Here is a 20,918-nt window from a genome sequence, read left to right on the forward strand (position 1 = left end):
CCCATCACTCTTGAGACATCATGAATTATTCTGAAGCTGCCACCATTTGCAGACTGTTCACAAACACTGGACATGTCCATGGCACAGTTCTGGTTATATCACAATGCTTAAGGAATTTACTAATTGCCCATTTTATTAATGACTGTTATGTAATCACAGTCATTACTACCATGTAGCTGATGTTAGGTGCATGAAAAATTTTCCCCTGGAGTCTGAGCACCGTGTAAAGTCTCAGGTGTATCACTCAGATCCTGATTCACTGTTCATTAAAGCAACTAGGAAGCTTCCCTGAGTCGTGAGTGAGCCTCCCGTACCACAGTTCCCAGCAGCCTTCAGGTCAAGGTTAGGACAATACCAGGGCAATTTGACTAATTTGCCTGCCTATCCAGAACTTTCCAGAAGTCCATGTCATAACTGCATTCCAAAGCATCCTCCTTCATTTTTTACCTTAGAAGGCCTGAAGAACTCAGTGTTGATTTGTTGTGGAAATCAGGTGAAAAAAAACCAAAAAAAAACCCCAAAAAATACCAATTCTTTACATGAGCAACACAAATACTGCACACTGTGCATCCCCTGTCTCTGAAGACAAGATTCTCCCTGTGCAGTAACACAGAGCACTGACAGCAGAAAAGGTGGACAGCCAATGACCAATCACATTCCTTCTTCAGTTTGCTCAAACTCCTACTGACAAACTAGCTTAAGGTGTTCCATTGAAACTGCATCTCATTCTTCTACTACCCAAACTTTCTTCACACATACTTTTCATCAGAATTTCATGTCCATAAACAACCCAGTTTAATCAAAATGAATTTCCAGAAGTAATGTGCCATTACCTGGATGCTTACATACATCTTTGGTGCTACCAATGACATATTAATGAGTTAGGACTCTTAGCCAGACTTGTGTAAGCACAGAGAGCACACTGAATGGTTAACAGTACCTGTCTACCACCAATTTTTGACTTTGTTTTGCACAACAAATATTTATACAAATTAAAGACTAACCCATGTTGTTTTATTCTTAGACAGTGTTGATAATAAGTGAGTTTTAAATGGAAAAGCTCAAGTCTGACCATATCAATCTGATGGAGAGTCACTCTGAAATGAATGTACCAGTCACTTAGCTCATCTGTGTTACTGGAGTTTGACAGCTTCTGAAAGAATTCTTACTGAAAAATTTCCATAAATTTTCAATTTGAGGAAGGCAAGTTTGGATTCCTATATCACTTCTTAGGTGTCCTTGTAACTTTTTAGAAAAAAACATAGAGGTCACAAGATATGGTTGGATAATTATTTCACAGCTGCAGAGCCTGGCAGAGCAATGGCTATTTTTGAATGCTCTAAGGCCCATTAACTGTTTGGGAGGCAGAAGTACTCTAGATACTGCAGTGCTGAATGTTTACAGAGAAGAGTAATCATTTCCAGGGTATCCACCGAGCCTGACCATTTCCTGCCTGTCTCGGTCTCCTCAGACATTGCAGTAACAGGACTATTTTGGCAAAGTAATGAACCACGCTCCCAAGAGCCAGCTTTTCAAAGTTGGAGTTAAGCTTGCACCTGGAACGCAGGTGTAAGCTTGTTTAAACATTCACAGGGAGGGAACTAACAGAAATGCAAGGGGAAATACCTCGTCTCAGTCCACTGGCAGCAACACAACCACAAAGCAAATTTGTTTGTTCATTAATGCAGCAAACCCAAGGAGAACAGTCCATTGGCAAGGACTGGAGCAAGCAAAGGGAATCTAGTTTCGTGTTTTAAAGGGAATTCTCAGCATTCAGAAAAAGCTAATTTTAAGCCTAGAAGGACTGATGAACTGGAATCTCTCCCAGCTTGAGAGGTAGCGCGTAACCTGATCAAAATCATCACTCGCAGAAGAGGAGGCTGTTACTGTTAAGCCATCAGGGATGTTTTTGGAAAGGCTTTTTCCTGTCAGGGATCATGGCTTTACTTAAGTCACAAACTTCTAAGAAAAGTATCAGCTTCAGCAAAATTTTTTTTTTATTTTTTTTTCTTAGAAAAAATTTGACCTATTTTTAACCAGCATCAGCAATTCTCTTCAGCTGCACTTGAAGTCTTAATGTTGACATGAAATGACACCTTCATTCAAACTGGACATTTTGAATTAACCCTTCAAATTAGATTCAGATGTATCCAAATCACTTTTCCCAGAAAATGCCATCATTTTCCCTCACATTTCAGATGGAATATACTTCCACCATTTCAAAATTCTCTGTGAAGCAGAAATTCTGGCCATCCTTAGCAAGTGTTCAGCCTTCTCTTCCACTGTATAAATCAGGTGACAACAACAATCTCTAATAACAGAAGCAAGAGTAATTCCATTTTTCTCCTCATTTTTCAGACCAATGAGAGCACTGCAGGTGCTAAGAACTTGCATAACTTCAAAAAGTAAGCCTTTATCCCCTACGATCTCCGAGTATCTAAACTAAAATCAGTATTCAATATCAAAGATCAGTCCTTTAATTCACTGTGTCAATAAAAGTCTGTCAACACTGCAGACTGTCAATGAATGTAGACCTACAAGAGCTACTTTTTTAAAAGCAACTTAGGATACCACAAACACTAATTTAACCTGTTCCTCAAGTAGAACATTGGCCTGCTGAGTGCTTGTACTTTGAGCTTGCAAGCAAGTCAGAAATCAACTCTGTGACAAATGCCTTCCTACTCTCTTTTTCCTTTCTGGCTGTTTCCAACATTTTGAAGCAGTATTGTTTGATTTCAGACTGCTTCCTGAAGCTGCTTCCTTCAACTGCCTGCTGAACCCAGTTGGAAATTTTCTACTGATTTTAACTGGAGTGGGATCAGGCCCTAAATAAGTAGTGGAGGAATCCCTAGCCTTACAAACTGAACAGCTGTCTCTGACTTTCCAAAAGAAAAGTTATTCCTGCAGCTGTTTTCCCCTAAGTGCCATATCGCTCCAAACTGTTACAGCACTGGAGGGAGGGGGAGAAGGTGGAATCTCAATAACCCATTAAAAAGGCGTATGGGCCATTGGGCAGCAGCTCTTTCAGTTCGACTCAGGCAGGGTCACTGCTGCCAGGCTCAGACAGCCCTAAGGGCACGGGAAAAGTCGTCGTCTTGTTTTCACATCTCATTCACGCAATGGATAACGAGGGGGAGGGAGGAATCAGATTTTGGGTTAATTAGCACTATGAACAAATAGCTGCATTGTCATTAAAAGTTCAAGAAGTCACCGGGGTCATCACCGAACCGCAAGATGTACACACGCGCACGAGGCACACGTCTAAGCCTGGGCTTTGGCAGCCTTGCTCGGGCTCTGATTTTCCCCTACCCCAAGGATACACTTTGACTCAAGAACACTGAACCGTTGTGGCTCTGAGGTGAAGACAGAAGCATAAAGGTACTCACTCTGAACAGCAGTTGTTCATCCCCTTGGAACTACTTCATTTCACATGTAATATAGCAGCTAAGAATAGTTAAAAAGTTTTTTTCCCCTGAGAAAAATCAGAGGTGTGGCTTACCAATGTATAGTTTCACGTCCACTTCTAACACTCTGTGGGATAAGCAGAACCCCAGTTATCAAAACCCTGCTGCTGGTGCACGCTGTTTCCTTCCACAGCTTCCTTCCACAAGTAAGGAAGCTGAGGAAGTGCAAGTGCACATTAGCAAATTCAGAAAGGCGCATGTATGAATAATAATGAAAAGATAAAACCCTAAAATGTCAAGGACTGCTATTAATAATCTTTGGAACAGTGTTAGCCTCAGAGAGTCACAAGTTGGCTTAAAAACAAAAACAACAAATTATCCAACTATGCAAAACAGCCACAGATTACATTCTCCTTGCCTCAGATTGCAGCAACATTTTCTATTAAGGGATTTTAAGGAAAACACAAGACAAGGATTCCCCTGCCACCTTCCGAATAGAGCAGAGAAGAAATATAAACTTGAATAGCTGAATCATTTCTGCTTTTGCAGAAAGGAGACTGGCATTGCCTGGTTCTGTCAGCTTTAGCTTTGCTGCCTATATATTCTAAAACCAAAATGGTTCCGAAACCACCATCATTATAGTGAAACCTCACCAAAACTTGGTTTTGTTTTTCTGGGTAAAAGCATTACAGATCCTGCTTACTTTTCCTATTAAATTGGCAGGCAAACATGTAGCTAGCTCATGAGTGTATAGTTCCATTCAGTGCCTAGTCTTTGTTTCTGTATTCCCAGGGAAATTACCCTGGGAATACAGAAACAAGATTTATTTTATTTTATTTAACACCTGTTGATCTCAGTGTACAGTGACTGTCCACATTACTGCATTTCAGTATGTTTATGACAATAGAGCATGTTGCAGCAACTCTAGCAGAGATGTTCACATGAGGAAAAAGAGTAGACTAAAGAGATACAGTCCAAAATTCAGTGGGGAAAATACATGCATCAGCATTTCGGTTCTAATTGCCCAAGTTAAGATGGGTACTGCAAGCTGTGCTGGATTTCATCAGAGAAGGGAACCAACTAGGCTAAGGAACTCCTCTTAGAAAACTCCAAATTCTTTCCCTCACATTCAGGACCTGGATATTTTTTTTTAACCAAAACTGCCTTTCCCATATTTTTCAACAGTACAACCCAGTGATGCTTCCACAAAGCACCACCACAGTATTTCTGTAATAACTTTGGTCAATCTTTCCTTGTTGGTCCACATATATACTGAGGAATATGTACTGAAGGAACCCTGCCGTGTGCTGACCCTCTGGCAGTTTGATGAACTAACACCTAACTTGCACAAAATTGTCTTGGCCAGGTGTGCCAAGACAACTACCACCCTAGAATCCCATTCTGTCCTCCCTCCTTTCTGTCAAAACAGCAGTCAGGATGTGAGTAGGCAATGTCAAATTCAGAAGGGGAGAGCTTTGAACAGCACAAAGGACAAAGTTTACGTCAATAGCCCAAGCTGCCATGCTGCATAAAGGACAAACAGGAAAGCAGTTTCTGAGGGAAAGAAAGACCCAGTGCTTTCCTATACCCAGCTCTTCCAACAGCCATTAGTACCAGAGGAAACTGGTGTGAGAGAAGGGCATGCAGAAACAAACAGGAGATCTTGCACTGACAGGAAGGAACCTATTGGCTTGAAAACTTTCCGGTTCTAGTGAAAGCTTTGTTTCCCATGCAGCCAAATACACCCAACAGGTGCGGTCTGATTCTCTCAATGTACAACATTTCTTCAGTCAATTTAAACATGCCATTGGAATTAAGGCTGGCAAGGACCTTCTTCCCACCCTACTCGTCTCCCAGTCAAACAGAAAAGAAGAAAACAGAATACACTGGCAAACTCAAGAGATAGCTACAATCTAGAACGCATGTGGGAGGTAGATTAGACACTCATCCTGATAAAGGAAAAAAGATTCCAGAGTTGAAGTATGCCTCTAAACAGTTTTGGAAGGAATTTAAAACTCCATGGATTGAATCAATCTCTAATATCAAAGAATTAAGATGACAGCCTGAGAAGTGAGCTTTAGGAAGGTCAAGAGTATCCTCCATCAGACTTCTGGGAGGTATATTTTATCAGTATCAGGACTCCAGCCTCGCTGGATGATGCAAATGACTTACTATCACAGGTTCTGCTGAAGCATGTTTGTTCCAAGGTAAAAGTGTTAAAGGCAAAATACTGATAAGGGTCACTGGCTATTTGCCACCTGATCTAGTTGGGCTTCTCTCTGAATGCCTTAAAAACCTTCCTGTGGTAACTTGGAGTCTCCTAAAGTACATCTATAAGTTCTATTTGATATTATAAAATCTTCTATTTCTCTGCTTCTCTGTAAATCTGCAAAATGTTACACAGTGGGGGAAAGCAGGGTAGCTGCTTAATTCTATTGAAAATATACTGTCTGTAGAGAAGATGGAAAGAGACTCATTGAAGTCTCTTTTTTTATCTTGATCCTCTAAGGAAATAACCAACTAAATCCTTAATCCCCAACCCCTTGGGGGACAAAAAAAAAAGGAAAATATAAAAAAGGGACAGGTGTTGCTCTTCATATTTAAAAAAGTAAAACAAAGGGCTTAAGAACTCATCCTGCCCCCACCCCAGCACAACCCTTTGCAATACTGAAGTTCTTCCACAGGAACTGCAGCTCTTGTCTTCCCACGCTTCTCTGGGTTTGTGATTTTTGCCCTGCAGGATGCTAAGGGAGGGCTGGGTATTTTGTGGCTATTGAAGTACTGTACATGATGGCTATTTAAGTGCCCCGGGGATCACTTGGCTCTTTTATTTCCTCTTGGACTGATCCACCTCACCAAAGCATTTAAGATATTCAGTATTGCAAGTGCTATACTTTTGCATGTAGTGTGGTCTCTCAACTAGTTCCATCTCTTCCCCACCCTAAATTCTCCCAAATACAAGAATTCTTTCAGCTTTCAGTTCTGTGCCTCATGTAGCACATTATTTATTGGAGGAATTAATTTCCTTAGAGACAAAACCCTGCATCCTGATCCAGAGGTGAACATGATAAACAAGGAGGACGTTTCACTCTTCAAGAAATTTAAAGCAAGGGACTCAGCCACCTCACACTTCACGAGATAAAGCAGAGGACCCAACAGTCACTCACTTCACAAGAGCTGGTCTAAAAGCTCTTTCATACAGTCACCTCAGATCCATTTTATCTGCAATGTGCATTTCTCTGGCCCTATGAAAGGCAGGCAGGATATTTATAGCAGTGTCAGAGGAGGCAGGAAGTAGAGAGCTGGGGTCAGTGCTTGGAAAGTGTATAAAGGGTTTGAAGCACAGGGGTCAGCCTGGAACTCCATCCCCCAAAAGAACACAGAGCTTAAGGAGAAGTGTCTGGGGAATAGCTGGTTTTCCACAGATATCCCCTGGCTCACTCCTCCTCTACCTGTTCCCTTTCCAACACCAGCCATTTCCTGTCTTTCAAAGTTAAGCGGAAGTTTTCCATTCTGTGGTTTTCCTGTCTTGGTACAAGCAAGAACAGTTTTTTCTCTTATATTTTAACTGTTTGGACACCAACAACAAAACCTGCTCACTGGAGGGAGAGCTTCCTATTTACAGCTGATCCATGAAATTCGAGAGGGCTGATTAAACATCAGAGGAGCAAGATCTTTGCTTGTTCGTGTATTCACTGAGCATGAGAGATTGAACTTGTTGTCTGAACAAATGCTCCAGTGCTCCTCTATAGAAAATTAACAGACTAACATAATGCCAGCAGGCCTCCCTGCTGATTTCACTGCAGTAACACCCAATACTGAGGGAAACATGGAGAAAAAGAAACAGATGTTGAAGTCTCCATACTGTAATTACAATGCAGCATGAGGGAGTTAAAATTCAATTCCTTCATTCTAGGCCAGCAGGAGCTTGAGTCATTTTGAATATAGCTCTGTGAAATAGAAGCACTCCTGTTTCCTATGGGCTGTTGTGTGACTTTTTAGTTTTTTTTTAATAAATCAGTAGGGAGCAAGAAGTAATAATGTGTTACCTTCATGCTGTTGCACCTGGTGTAGCCATTGCTACCTGCTCAACCTTTGTGCAAATTTGGTGCAATTTATAGCTGCTTTGCTGAAGTTTAGATCATGCAGGCCAGCAGAAAGCTGGGCTTTTTCAAGTCAAAACTGAGGAATTAAGAAAGGAAAATTTTCTGAAGTCTCTTTTCCCTTGGGGCCTTTAACATGCCCTTTTTTAACATCCCAAATAAACTGGTTCTAAACTCTTATGAACCAGCAGCATTGCAGAGCTCTGACACTTTAGAAACAGACAGGTAGCTAAGGAGGACTGTAGATATTTTTATTAGTGTGCATTTTTGCCCAGAATCAATAACAATGTGTTGAACAATGATGGCTCTGCCATTTGCACACTCTTATCTCCTGGCTGTAGTGGAGCAGGTTATATCATGTATCTCGAAAGTACCTTTAGACAGCATGTTTTGTATGGCTTCATTTCATTTACTTCTAATTTCCCAGCTAAGCAGTAGTTTCCTTATAATTCACCTGGCAAAAATAAAAGACCAAGCCCTGTACACACACCCATACAACCTGCATTTCTTGACCAGGCATTTGAAGGAACTTTGTATTCATTTGAATGGAGGAAGGCAATACCTTGGCTAGAGTCCAGATGGAGTAAAGGGCATGTGCTCTGTCCATGGCAAGACCACACAGCCAGGTTTTTTCAAAAACTAAGCCTTGATTGCCAGTCAGAAATTACCATGCTACAGGCTGTTAGGGATCAATCAATCAATAGAACATCATGGGGGTTCTCCTCCCTAAGTGTTCCCTGAAGCCCAAGTGCACACTCACTCCCCTGGATGGATAAGATCCACCTTAGGCATGCCCCACATAGTTCCCATAGTTCCAGGCAGGGTGGCCTGCTATGTGTCACAGCTAGTGACTCCTCCTGGCTTGACCAGCCTGTATTAGTTCTTCACTGGGGCTTCCACACTGCACCTCTACCTTCTCCAGGAATCCTTCTCTCCTCCTTATACTCTGAAATAATCTCTTGGAGGGGCTTTGTTACTCCTGCAGGTCCTAAATACCTTCTCCTGTTACAGCTTTTCCACTGAGCCTATTGCTGTGGCCATTCTACTCCCAAGTGTGTAATAAAGACACAAGTTTTCAAAGCTGAGCCCACTGACACAGACCTCTAGCTCTCCACTGGTACAGGCCAAGACCATACCCCTAAGTTGACAATGGCCTCCCTACTCTCCAAGCACTGCTCTCTTCTGGTTCTTGACACATTTCTGTCCAAGGAGGGACACCCCAAACCACCTTTCTTCCTAAAGTAAAAATGAGATTCTACATCGCAGTCAAACCATAGCTCATTTTTATGAGGTTTGATATAATTTTTTGTATATTCACCTCTCTGCTATTTAACTAGAGTTTTATTGTCTGTATACTGTTTCTAAGGGCTCAAATTGCCCTTTAGAAAGGTCTTATATAAACACTAGCAGGAATTTGGACTATTCATAGTCAACATTAATTTTTGCACCATGCAACTCAAGAGACTTCCATCTTGTTTCCAGAAAACTTCCACTATCTTTTCTAGCTGGCAGTAATTTTGAGTAAATAAAGTAATCAGGGTTATGTGAAATTGCTTGCATTTTTATGTTATTAGACACTGTCAGTTAATGCACTATGTCTTCACTCTGGTCACTCAAGAGAACTACTTCACATTACAGTAGAATGTTAACTTTGTTTTTGACAATTTTAAACTCTCTAGTGTTTGTAACATTCCTCTCAGAAACCTGAAACAATCAAGCCAAATCCAACCTTGGTACAAGGTGGTGAAATACTGGTGAGAGAAGTGGCAATGCACCTGCCTTACACAGAGCATGAGGCTTACAAGGCAGGTTCAGCATTTCTTCTCCATATCCATTACTAGGACAGATTTTAGATGTTGTGTAAGATCCATTTAACCCACCTTGGTCTCTTTCACTCAGCTCCAGCACCAGCCTAACACTTTCAAACAGCAGAAATTTGAAATTCACGCTGATTAACATTCTTTTCTCGAGCTATTCCAAAACAGATCAGGTTGGCCCTAGTTTTAAACAAAGCCCTATCCCACTATGAGCAAATAGCACTGGGAGTCGTGTCACTGGTGGGCAGAGAAGTGATAAAGTCCCAGCAGTGTGCACCCCTCCCATGAGACCTGAGTAGTTCTACACAGTGGGTTACCAAATAGGCTGACCTTCAGCTCGGCAATTTGCAAAGAGGGTTCAGTGCCACAAAGCTGTGGAGAGGTTGAAACAGTCTTGGACAGTTTCAAATGTAGTCAGCTGCTCTGATCAGCCTTGTGTCAGAGAAGTCTGTGTAAGGGATATTAGCTTAAAGAGTGGTAAAAGTCCAATAAAGTTCTGCCAGTAAAATTTCAAGTGTCACATGTGGATGTTCTTCAGAGGTTTAGATGAGCTACAGTAGGCCTTTAATGAACTCTGCATTTACTTAACTAATTGGTGCTTGAAGGCACAATTTTCCCCTCATCTTCTACACTATCATTTTACCAGTATAATTTGCTTCCAATTTATATTACCATGTGAAAGACAGAATCATACCCTGAAAGTCTACAGCAATAAGCAGCACATTAGAGCAAAAGCCTCTTCATCTTGAAACAAAAAAAAAAAAAAACATAATTATAGGGAAACTCAAACACAGGCACTGCCAACATTATGAGGACTGAAAATAAGTTCCTTAGCTTAGTCTGGTTCAGAGCTAGCAAACACAGCATGCCTGGTCTTGCCTGTTGACTTAAACCAAGCTGTCCTGTCAGGATTACCAGCTCCTACAAACTCCCAGAGAACATCTGGTGGAAGTTTTATTTAATTCCAAGACCTCCTGGCCAGACCAAATAGGTTCCTTCCTCCAGTGATGCACACCTGTTGGGCTAGGTAAGCGCACCACATGGTACTGGAGCTGTGTGGAAAAAGAAGTTGACCTTCTACAACATTGTTGCATCATAAAACTAAGTTTCAATCTTAGTTGTTCCAACATCCAGCATAGGGCAAGGTGACTCAATGAATGCTCCAATTAAAAATGCTTGGTCCCACCCACCCAGGCTGAGATTGCACTTGAGTACAGAGATCCATTTCATCAGATGCAACTCAGTCGCCATATCCAAGAAAGTCCAAAAGTGCAGGAGTTACTGTATTAGTATCTCCAAAAAAGTGAAGTCCACTGATGGAGCTGTGAATTAATTTGTCACCTTGTGTCATTTCTCCTATGGTCAAACAATCAAATCTGCTCATCCTGAAAAAACGGACACGAATAAGGCAGGTCCTTCCTAAACTCAGATGAAAAACACTAGTACTGTGTATGTCTGTATATAAATATGTTCCCACAAGCTCATTTCTTTCCAGAAACATCAGAGGAGCAATTGGCAGGTGGAGAGTTCTAAAGAACATGTGGGAAATCAGTGAAAATAAGAAGGAAACAAATGTCTGCATAAAGCAGGAGCTCCAAGGCTTAAGGTTGGAACATCTGGCTCTCTGCTGGCTCAGAGGCCTTGCTGGAGATACTTCCTGCAGGAAATCTGGAGTAAGCATATGCAATAATAAACAGAAGTAGCATTTTGCACTACATCTTCCAAACAGTAATTTCCACCACTTTTAATTTTTAATACATACGTTTGGAGAAATTACTAACTCCATATCCCACTACTCTTATAAGGACTAAAACTGCAAATAATCACACCAAAAAAAAAAAAAAAACCAAAAAAAAAAAAAAAAAAAAAAAACCCTTCTATTTCCTCTTCTACTAAACAGGACAATTCAGCTGTGAGTGGCCATCTTTCTGTCAGGAGACATAAGCAGCCACAAGGAACACCCTCTTTCAACAAAGTTTTTACCATGGACATTGGAATTCCATAGAAGTTAAACAAATCTTCTCCATTTCTTCCCACATAAAATGAAATTTACAGTACTTTTTTTTATTCTCTTTTGAAGCTTTACGGGATGCTTCTCAGATTTCCTGCTTCTAAAATGCCTCCAAGGGAAGTCCAGTCTAAAAATAAAATAATTCATTACTTCCTTGACAAAAGTCTGAATCCAAACTGGATACACTTTTGCAACGATTACCACATGTAAACAAAAAAATTAGTTTTTAATTTATCTCAACTCTAGAGATTGGTATAATTAATTGGAGATGGTTTATTGTAACTTTTAAATCAGTCTGGCAGACCTTACCTGCCTGCCTTAGAGGCCAAGACAGGATATTTGATATCACTACAAGAAAATTGAGAGCATGTTCAAAATCTCACATATGATCAAGTGTTCTGCATATCTCTTTTAGCTTATTAATGAGAAGGTGGAATGATCAACTCAGGGAAACCAGTGAAAGGGCAGGTTTTCAGTTAGATGCTTAGACTCCAGGCCAAACAAATTCACCAGTTTCCTCCTTCTCTGCTGTTTCCTTCTTGCTCCTCTCTCACATTCTCAGTTGAAAGGATGGGAGCCACTGCAGGTGTTGTGAGCTCAGTGTTTAAGGGCATAGGAGGATGGAAAAAGAATGGCTTTCACAGCACCAAGGGTCCCTTAAGAACTTACCTTCACCTCCCTGGAGCTTGCCACCTCCATCTGACCAAGAGTGAGGTTACTTAGAACAGAGAGGAGCACTACCCACTGGCATCCTTGTTGATACAGGTATCTCTTCCTCCAACACAAATCATACAAAGGAATGTTATTTTGAGCTCATTTGAACTTAGGTAAGAGACGTCTAATAGAGCCATAGCTCTTCTCTAAAGTATATGCACAAGATAGAAGTAAGACAGCTGTGGAGTGAATAAAGTACTTTATCACTTGCAGACTGGTTTGTCAAAATGCAGTTTGCAATTTCACATATTTTCTCACTTTTTTTTATTTTTTTTTTTTTTTTTTATGAGATGTGGGACAGAAGGGGCCAAACAGGAGATGTTTTCCAAATCTGTGAATTCAACATTCAGCAGCCAAGCTCAAAAATTCCTGCTGTTCGTGCAAAAAAAGGACAAACAAGTCCCTTTCATGTCAGCTATGTCCAGCTGGAAATGTCACAGCTTTGTCACAAAAGAACAAAGCATGCCTGGTGTCTGTTCTTTCAAAAGGTCTCTTAATTCAAACAAAAGAAAAATATTCACATCTGGAAGGGGTCGTAGGCAGAGGGCAGGAGTGGAGGAAGCAAAGTTCAGATGGCAAATCATAGCAGTCGCTGTTTGTCCAATTATGGTACTGCCTCTTCTGGCACTTACTGATCCCATTAAAGAAAGAAATCCAAGAGTTGAAACAGCAATTTTATTATTGATTGACCCCATAGGGCCAGATAAGACACACCTCTTCACTTTTGTTCCATTCATCATTATAGAAGAGTCAGGCTGAGTGAAAAGATACCTTGTGACCAGTCTAGCAGTAATACCTTTTTTTTCATACCCTCCCCTCCTTTTTTAAATTAAAAATGTATGTATTGTTATTTATGAAGTTCAAGATTCCTTCAAAGACCATAGCCTTTGCTTTCAAAGGATGTACATATTGAAATCTTGCCCTTTCCAATGAGTTTATTTTACCATCTGTTTCTGTAAAGATTAAAATCTTCTAGTGACTGCAGGATTGGGAGGCTGTATCAGAACTGAGCCACTGGAAAATGAAAAATTAAATGTCTGGTGAGATCAAATTAAAGGAGAAGAGAATAAACTTGAAAGTAGGACTTCACTGGTTAAGCAAGAAACATTAACAGTAGAAGTTTGCATTACAGTCCTCAACTAAAAGTTTTCTCCTTCTTCAAAATGCAGTGTTTATGAAGCTGAAAAGCCTCTCCTAGGCTGCCACCTAGCTAGTTAATTTCTTACATTGTTTTAGGAGCTATTTTAAAAGTCTCTTTTGCTCCAGCCCTTGCTGCATTGACTCCTCCCTTTAGAGCTGGTATTTTGTCAGAAGTTTCAAGAGCGATAAAAACTTGCTGCCAAGTCCCTTTCTTCCCCACAATGTGTTTTATAACCCAGCGTGTAGTTTAGTCTGTCTAAACACTGCACTAGTACACTGCCATCAGTTTCCATGGAGATGATTAACTCCTCCAAAGCCAGAAAGCTTTAGTGCACTTTTTGTCCTTTCTGCATATGAAGGACGTGACAGCATTGACTAAAATCAGCCTACAGAAATATCACATTTACAGACAGTTCTAGCAAATGTAAGGATTTACTTTTGCTCCAACCCATCAGAGACCTGCAGTCTTAACCAAACTTGCATTTGAGTCACTTACAGAAATGGGTTGCTCTTTCCCCTCAAGCTGCTCTTCCTTTGCTTTGCTGTGATGTTTGAAGGCATGACAGCCCCAGAGACGTCAATTTTTTGAACCACTTGTCTCAGAGCAAAGCCAAGGCTTGAGATACAATGAAGAGCCCAGAAGAGAGAAAGATGAAGGGAAGACTTTGAACTCAACCAGAAATCAGAGTAGAAAACAGAAAAACTTTGTGCCCTGAAGTTTAGGAGCACTGTTATATGAAACTTCACAGTTTACTCTTAGTCACTTATGCATCTAGTAAAAATATACTGTCAGTGTGTATTCACTATGAAAATTAATAATACCATTTTTTTGAACCAAAATTACCCCTCATCTATTATAGCATGACCTAACCAGAACAAGAAAGCAGTCCTTCTCCCAAAATGCAGCTAATGAAGGCCACATGCTGCCATCAGCTTTTGCTGTAGAAAAACTGTTTCCCAGTCTCACTTTCATAGAAAGGACAATCTCCCTGGCAGCTGCCACTTAGGTGGCACACTTGTTGATCCAAACTATGAAAATGGCAACAGAAGGTTGAATAATTTGGTTTCCTGGAAGAATTTCCCAGTATAAAACTATTTTATAAATGTTTTCCAGGCTATCAACACTGAAGCAAACTGTAACTTTCCCCCCCCACTTTTAACATGGAATGGGTTTTTTAGCATTCAGGAGCAGATACACTATATAAACTAAACATGAATAACCAGGTGCAGTTTCTGTAGAAGAACTGAAGGCAAGAGATAGATCTTTTGCCATTATCCTTGGCTAACTTGAAAAGGCTACTAGCAGCATTCATAGCAATGGGTGTTCTGCTGCAATGGGAATTACTTTCTATTTGACTTCCATAGCAGTTGCCAGGAGGATTTCTTTGCAGACTCTACTCCGAGTCAGTTCCATGTGGGTACCAGTAGTGCAAAGCCCCTTTTATGCTGTGCTACTAAGACAACCTACAGAGAATGCAGGAGACTTCTCAGATTTGTGCCATCCTCTCACCATTGCTGAAGTGACAGCCTGTATTTACCATTACATGGACATGTGTCCAGTAGTAGGTCAAAGGACACTGCTAATTGATTTCATGTACTTTGCCACAGAAGAGCTACCAAGCAACAACTATACTTTGTTACTCACCCTTGGCTACAAGCAAGCCAACAAACTCGGGAACAGAGTCTCTATTACTGCCTCAAAGATATTTGATGCTGTTCTTGTCCTCTACCTAAAGTTACTATAATGAAGAACCCTAGGGGTGCTGAAACCCATGGGAAAACATCCGTCAGGATCCAATGAAAGCGTTTCAACTTTCCCAAAAGCGTGCAGGTTTACATACCTCCCACAGCTGCAAAGACCACAGCACAGCATGCAGAAAGCCTGGAGACACTTGGTACCTGCTTCTCCAGCCCTTCCCAATGTTACAAGCACAGCACTACAAGCCTGTGTGAGCCGCACCTCCAACCACCACGGGCGTTTTCTTGGCTTGGGAGAACCCATCCTAATCCTGCCTCCTCTTCTTGTCACCAAGTTGAGGAGGAAATTTTGGCAGCCTACACCTCCAACTGTGTTTCTGTCCTGCTGTAGGAAACATGTCACTCTAACAATTACTGATTTCTTTAAAGCACTCCTGGGAGAGGCTGCTGCCGCCGCTGCCGCGGGACAGGGCTTGGGCGGGGGTCCGCCGCCACACGCTCTCCTCTTACCAACCCAGGCGTTTGCGGCAGCGACGGAGCCGGAGCCGCTCCTGGAAAGCCAGGTCACCGCTCTCCGGCGTGACCCGCCCGCCACACCTCTGCCCTGCGCGACTCGCGGGACGGCGGCTGCCCTGCGGTGACAGCCGCGCTGCTGCCCGCACCCCTCGGGGTCCCGGGAGCTTGCTGGTTCCCCCGAGCCCTCCCGGCCCGGGCTGCTGCGGGGCGGCGGCACCTACCGATGTCGGAGTTGCAGAAAGCGTCCTGCGGATGGATGGGGACGCAAGTGCAAGCCTCCACCACCAAGTCCCGCAGGCTCCAGCTGCACAGGAACACGACGAGGAAGCTCAGCCACGCCGTCATGTCGCCCTCGAGGTGCCTCCTCACTTCTGCGGAGCGGGAGGTGGCCTCTGCTGTGTTAGCCTAACTTTATTCTCGCTCCCTAAGAGCCCCGGCTGCCTTGCCTGCCCTGTCTCTGTCTCTCCGGCTGGCCTGCTCGGCAGGACGGGACGGTGCGGAGCTGAGGGGAGCTGAGGGGAGCTGAGGGGAGCTGAGGGGAGCTGAGGTGCGGAGCGCTGCAGCCAGAGCGGGACCGGCGCGCGGAGTTATACCCGGCTCGCGCCGCTCGCGCTCCGGGGGCGCCGCCGCGCGCGGCCAATGGCAGCGCCGCATTACCTCATCGGCGCGAGCGCGGGGCGGGGCCGCGCCCGCCGCGCCTTATAGGGAATAGAGCGGGCGCGCGGTGGGTGGGGGCGCAGCCCCGCTTCTGGCCCCGGCCCCGCTTCTGGCCCCGGCCCCGCTGCGATCCCGTTGGCCCCGATCCGCTCCCCTGCCAGTGAGGGAAGCCTCGCTCCGTACCAGCTGTACCTCCCTCGTACCGGCGAGTGTCCGCCCGAGCCTGTCGCAGCCTCCCCGGGCCGCCCCGCGCCGCTCCTCAGGGCACCTGGAAAAGGTGCGCGGTCCTTGCGGTTCGCTTGGCGAGCTCGCACCGTCTCCCTTCAATCCATCTGGGCTGTCTGCCCAGTGACTTTAACCTGGAGGCATGGCACACTGCTCATTCCAAAGAGCTTTCAGACAGCCATCAGATATCAACGCACAAGCAACTGTAGTGTGCTGCTTCTTTTCCTCTTCAAACAGGCAGTAGAAAGAGAATGGGGGAAAAGAAGGACAAGACCTATCTGAATCGTAAACCAGGATTTTGCCCTGAATGTTTTTAATCCCGCTCGGATGTTCCTTCTCCACCGCCCAGCAATTCCCCTTCTCTGGCCTTTCAGTCAGAAAGGGGTCATAAACTGCTGAAACCAAGCTGGAAAAAGCAGTGTTGTATCTACCCGGGCACTTTCAATATTTAATCTCAAAGTATATCTTAGCAGAGCAGCTTTAGTGGAATTTATAGAAATGTCCTGCTTGTTTTGTTTTCCTTTATCTCCTTTTGGAGCCATAAATTTCTATCAGCTGTAGAAATGTAAATGTTATAGAAGAGCTGGGACTGTAAGGAAGGAGATTGCCAGCTGCATGATACAGGCAGCCTTATTATCCTCCAAAGGGGACTGAGGGGTGATTAATCACAGTATCAAACCAGTGTATATAATGTCAGAGTACTTTCCACGGGGTTTACAAGACTTAAGCGCGTCTAGTTATAAATTATGCTGGTATTAAAGGCCAGGGACCAGCTGTCCCAAATTTCTATATAGTCAGCTAAGTCTTTAGATTTACAATTCTGCTCCATCTGGGTGAAGCACAGCCTGCCTACACCTTTTCTTTAATCATACTGTCCATATAAAATTAAAATATCCTGTCTTATGGAAGCACAGGCTTTTATTTGGAGCATCAGTAGGCAAAAGCTTCAAGATGGGTGTTGGCAGTAGGGATCAAGGTTGCAATGCCAGCAGTGGAAAACACAAATTCCTATCCTCGCTGTGACACAGGCAACCTGTGTGGCAGCTTTGCCTCACTGCGCACAAATCCCTGTGTCATGGGATAATATGGGAGCTGCTCAGGAATGTGCATTAGTGAACACACTGAAAAAATGGGATGGTGCTGAGGTACTAACGGGTCGTGTAAGTATGTATGAGATAGGGTATTAAATAGGTCATTCCTTTTAGACACATCAGTCTGAATCTTTGGGCCCAAATTGCAATACAAGAAATCCTGTGCAAAAAGAACTTTAGGTACTTGGACTGTCTGTTCAAGGTGCTGCAAGGAAGCTGGATCCATCAGATTGGGTGGATTGTCATTTCAGTCTCACCGGGTGTAAACAAGGAGCAACTCCACCAACCTCAGCAGAGGAACACAGAAGAAAAATGAGGTGTGTCTGACGCTCTCATTTTTCCTTTGTTGTTGTAAAAGGTTTGACATCCACCAACATCATGATACACCTGGCTTATCAATATCTAAGATCAATATCTGAGAGAAGTGGAATTCTGCCAGAGCCCGGCACTGGTGTAAATAAGGGAGAGTTTGGCCCACACACAACTAGATTATAATCACAGCTCCTGCACCACCTCCTTTCACTCTCTGGCCAAGTAACTCCCCTGAGTATGTTTCTTCATCCCTATAATAACACCTTTCTCGTGTGTTCCAAGGAGTAACAAGCTAAATGCTTTGTAATAAGCTTTTAAGCTGTTGGGTGCTGTGTAAATGTGGAGTGTCTATGATACACATACGTTCAGAAGAGACTGAAAAACAAAACCTTTAGTCACCTTCTCAGTTTCTGAAACGGGAGAGGAAGGGGCCTAGAAACTACCAAAGTTCCACAGGACCCTCCAAGGTATGGAAGTAGCTTGTTTACAGTGAGGCTGATGAAGCTAGTTAAAATGACACCAAGTTTGTGCTGATTTCAGGAACTAGATCACTTTTTGGATATAATCCAGAGAAGCAATCAGATGAAAAGGAGTGACAGGGCTTGATCCAAGGGCTGGGCCCATCTCTTTGGAAGGGATGGGGTGCAGGCGGTCAGTATGGCAGGGCTTACCACTATCTTCTATACCACTCTTTGGGAAGATGATCCAGAAATTTTTTTAGTGCTTTTATTATCATTGCCTGGAGTAGTAGTACCTGTGTTTGATCAGGGCTTAGCTGATTCACCTGCTTTTTTTATACTTAGATATTCTTTTTAAAGAGATTAATTTCCCTACAGTAGTAGGGATGCAGTTCTTTCAACCAGGACTGGATACTGTACAATGAGAGCAATATTTATTTGCCTCTTGAAGAGTACACTTCACACAGAGGAACCAGAGTGTGGTTTTTTTTGTAAAGTACAGGTAAATCATACTTGGGAAAGTTCAGTCTGGCCAGTGGCCTGCTTGAGGCCTTTGTTAAATAGTTTAATCTGCCTGTACACTCATCTTATCATCTGTAAATAGAGATATTTTGTGTTATCCTCTGATAATATCCATTAGATATCAAATATTAGCCTCTCCTCTTTTAGACCTACCAGCAAAGTAAACTATGAAAAAGCCAGGCAAGGATTCTGAGTGTTTATTTATATGAGAAAATATTGCTAATGGTGTCAGAATAACAGAGACAGTCAATGAAAGAACTGAAAGGATAATTCTCTCTGAATTCCTCTTCTATGCCCTGTCTGCATGGGAAAAACTGCAAAGGAGAAAAAAATAAAATAAAATCTATCATTCCACTTCTTTGCTCCGATAAAACTTTAGGCCTTATATGGCCATAAAAAAGGTAGCATTGAAAGAAGAAGAAAATAGAGGCCTTGATCTTCATATGAGAAAATTCGAGTTAATGTCACCAAATAAAGAAATCCATGTTATTCCAGTCTTCCATCACGAACACGCTGCTGAACACAATTAAGGATCTCTCTGCCTTACCGAGCAGCCACAAAACTTCATGCTGTGATCCTGTCGGATCCCGCAAGCCAAGCATGACTGGGCTGGGTCAATAGCTGGTGTGAAAATTCCCAGGGAAAGCCATGTCCCGCAGGTGTTGTTGGCCGAGGCCAGTGTCCTTCTCCCCTCCATCCTGCAGGAATGTGCGCGGCAGTGCTAGGGGGCAGTGCACTGCAAGAGATGGTTCCGACCTGCGAGGATGGAGCCCGCTCCTCCGCAATACCTAAAGAGACGATCCTTTGGAAAAGGAAACGTATTAAACTGGGTGTCTTCTTTAAATTTCAGGAAGGAGAATTACCTTCTGCTTTCACAGGTACTCATATTAGTTTATATCAGGTGCACGTTAATATCATTTTCCTTCCACAAGACCATCCTGAAACCAGAGACAGAGACTGAGATACGAACTAAAGGCATGTTCACTTGCCTTCTGATCACATTTCATTGTGAGAGATGCCGGCTGCTTTAGTACAGAAGAGCTTCATCAAACTGCAGCAACTGCTGACAAAAAAAAACATACCAGGAGGGTTGAGGGGGAGAGAGAGACCTCACCATCACCAGAGATAAATACCCTGACTAATGTCACACATAGTGGTTGGTAACACTCCAGTTCCTCAACAGATCTTAGCTGGCTAAAACTGAGCTTAGCATGAATGAAATCAGGAGAATTCCACCTGCAGTTCAACAGCCCTGCCACCTCTTTAACAATTTACTACCTTTAAAAGCTTCTAAAGTAAGGACCCTTTTCTATTTTAATTTGTTGACAGCAAATTGACTTGATGCATGAGCGTGGAGTCTTGCCATTAGCATTTTAAACTGTCCACCTGACAAATTGCTCAAAAGCATTCTTTTGTCCTAAAAACTTTTCTTGAGGTTGATGATCTTCATAGCTTTTACACCAGCTCAGGATCATGCCCTCTAGGAGGTCTCGTTGTTTTTCTGCTTTTATGCAGCAGAAGGGGAAGGGTAGGTGTTTTCAGAGCTATCTGATGTCCTTTTTACAGCACATTCCTGCCATCTCATAGGACAGTAGAGAATGGCCATGCATTGCATTAGAAAATTATTCTCGTATTTCTTGATTATCTGTTTCTTTTTCAGTAAATTGTTACTTTTCTAAAACTGTCCTCTGAGAAGACTTTTTGTTGAAAATGTTTGTCTTTGCTATGATTTATGTGCATGAAACAAGTTGAAAAAACTCCTGTTAATTCCACCATTGTATCAGTGAATGTTATATGCTATTTAAAATGAGAAGACTCCTTCCTCAAAAATGTCTCTGATTCTATAAATACATACCAAAAAAAATCATTTGATCTCTTTCTCAGAGGTTGCAAAGGAATTATGTCACCTTCCTGTCTGCAAGCCAGACATAGGTAACACTCCATCCCATTCCCAAGCTTTTCATTGGAGGTACACCATTAAATTTTCATCAGCTTTAACAGTTTTGTACTGTGTTCAGTCTTCAAGGATCCTTTAGAGATCGTGCCCACTGAGAGCACCCAGCCTGGGAGCAGACTGTAGGCACCATGTGTTTCCAGGAATGTTACATTATAAAGAGTTGTGGAATATGAAATCACCCTCTCAGTAGTGTGGGGATCCTCCAGTCAGGCTGTGATGTGGCATCAGCTGCAGAAGAGCAACCAGGAAATATCTTTTAACAGCCTTATCAAGCTGAAAATGTTTCCTGCACA

The 20,918-nt window shown here is 42.8% G+C and overlaps 2 protein-coding genes across 3 annotated transcripts in view; one reads left to right on the forward strand and one right to left on the reverse strand.

Moving 5' to 3' along the window:
* TIMP3 (TIMP metallopeptidase inhibitor 3) overlaps window positions 1-16,034 on the reverse strand; it is a 37,502-nt gene extending 21,468 nt beyond the window's left edge. Inside the window, exon 1 of the mRNA XM_015627329.2 lies at window positions 15,625-16,034. Within this exon, the coding sequence (XP_015482815.1) occupies window positions 15,625-15,748 (124 nt within the window). The 5' untranslated portion in view covers window positions 15,749-16,034. The remainder of the gene's footprint in view (window positions 1-15,624) is intronic.
* SYN3 (synapsin III) overlaps window positions 1-20,918 on the forward strand; it is a 190,000-nt gene that overhangs the window by 82,646 nt on the left and 86,436 nt on the right. The gene's annotated exons all lie outside the window — the stretch shown is intronic.

Source organism: Parus major, chromosome 1A (assembly GCF_001522545.3).
Source record: "Parus major isolate Abel chromosome 1A, Parus_major1.1, whole genome shotgun sequence".
Lineage (NCBI taxonomy): Eukaryota > Metazoa > Chordata > Aves > Passeriformes > Paridae > Parus > Parus major.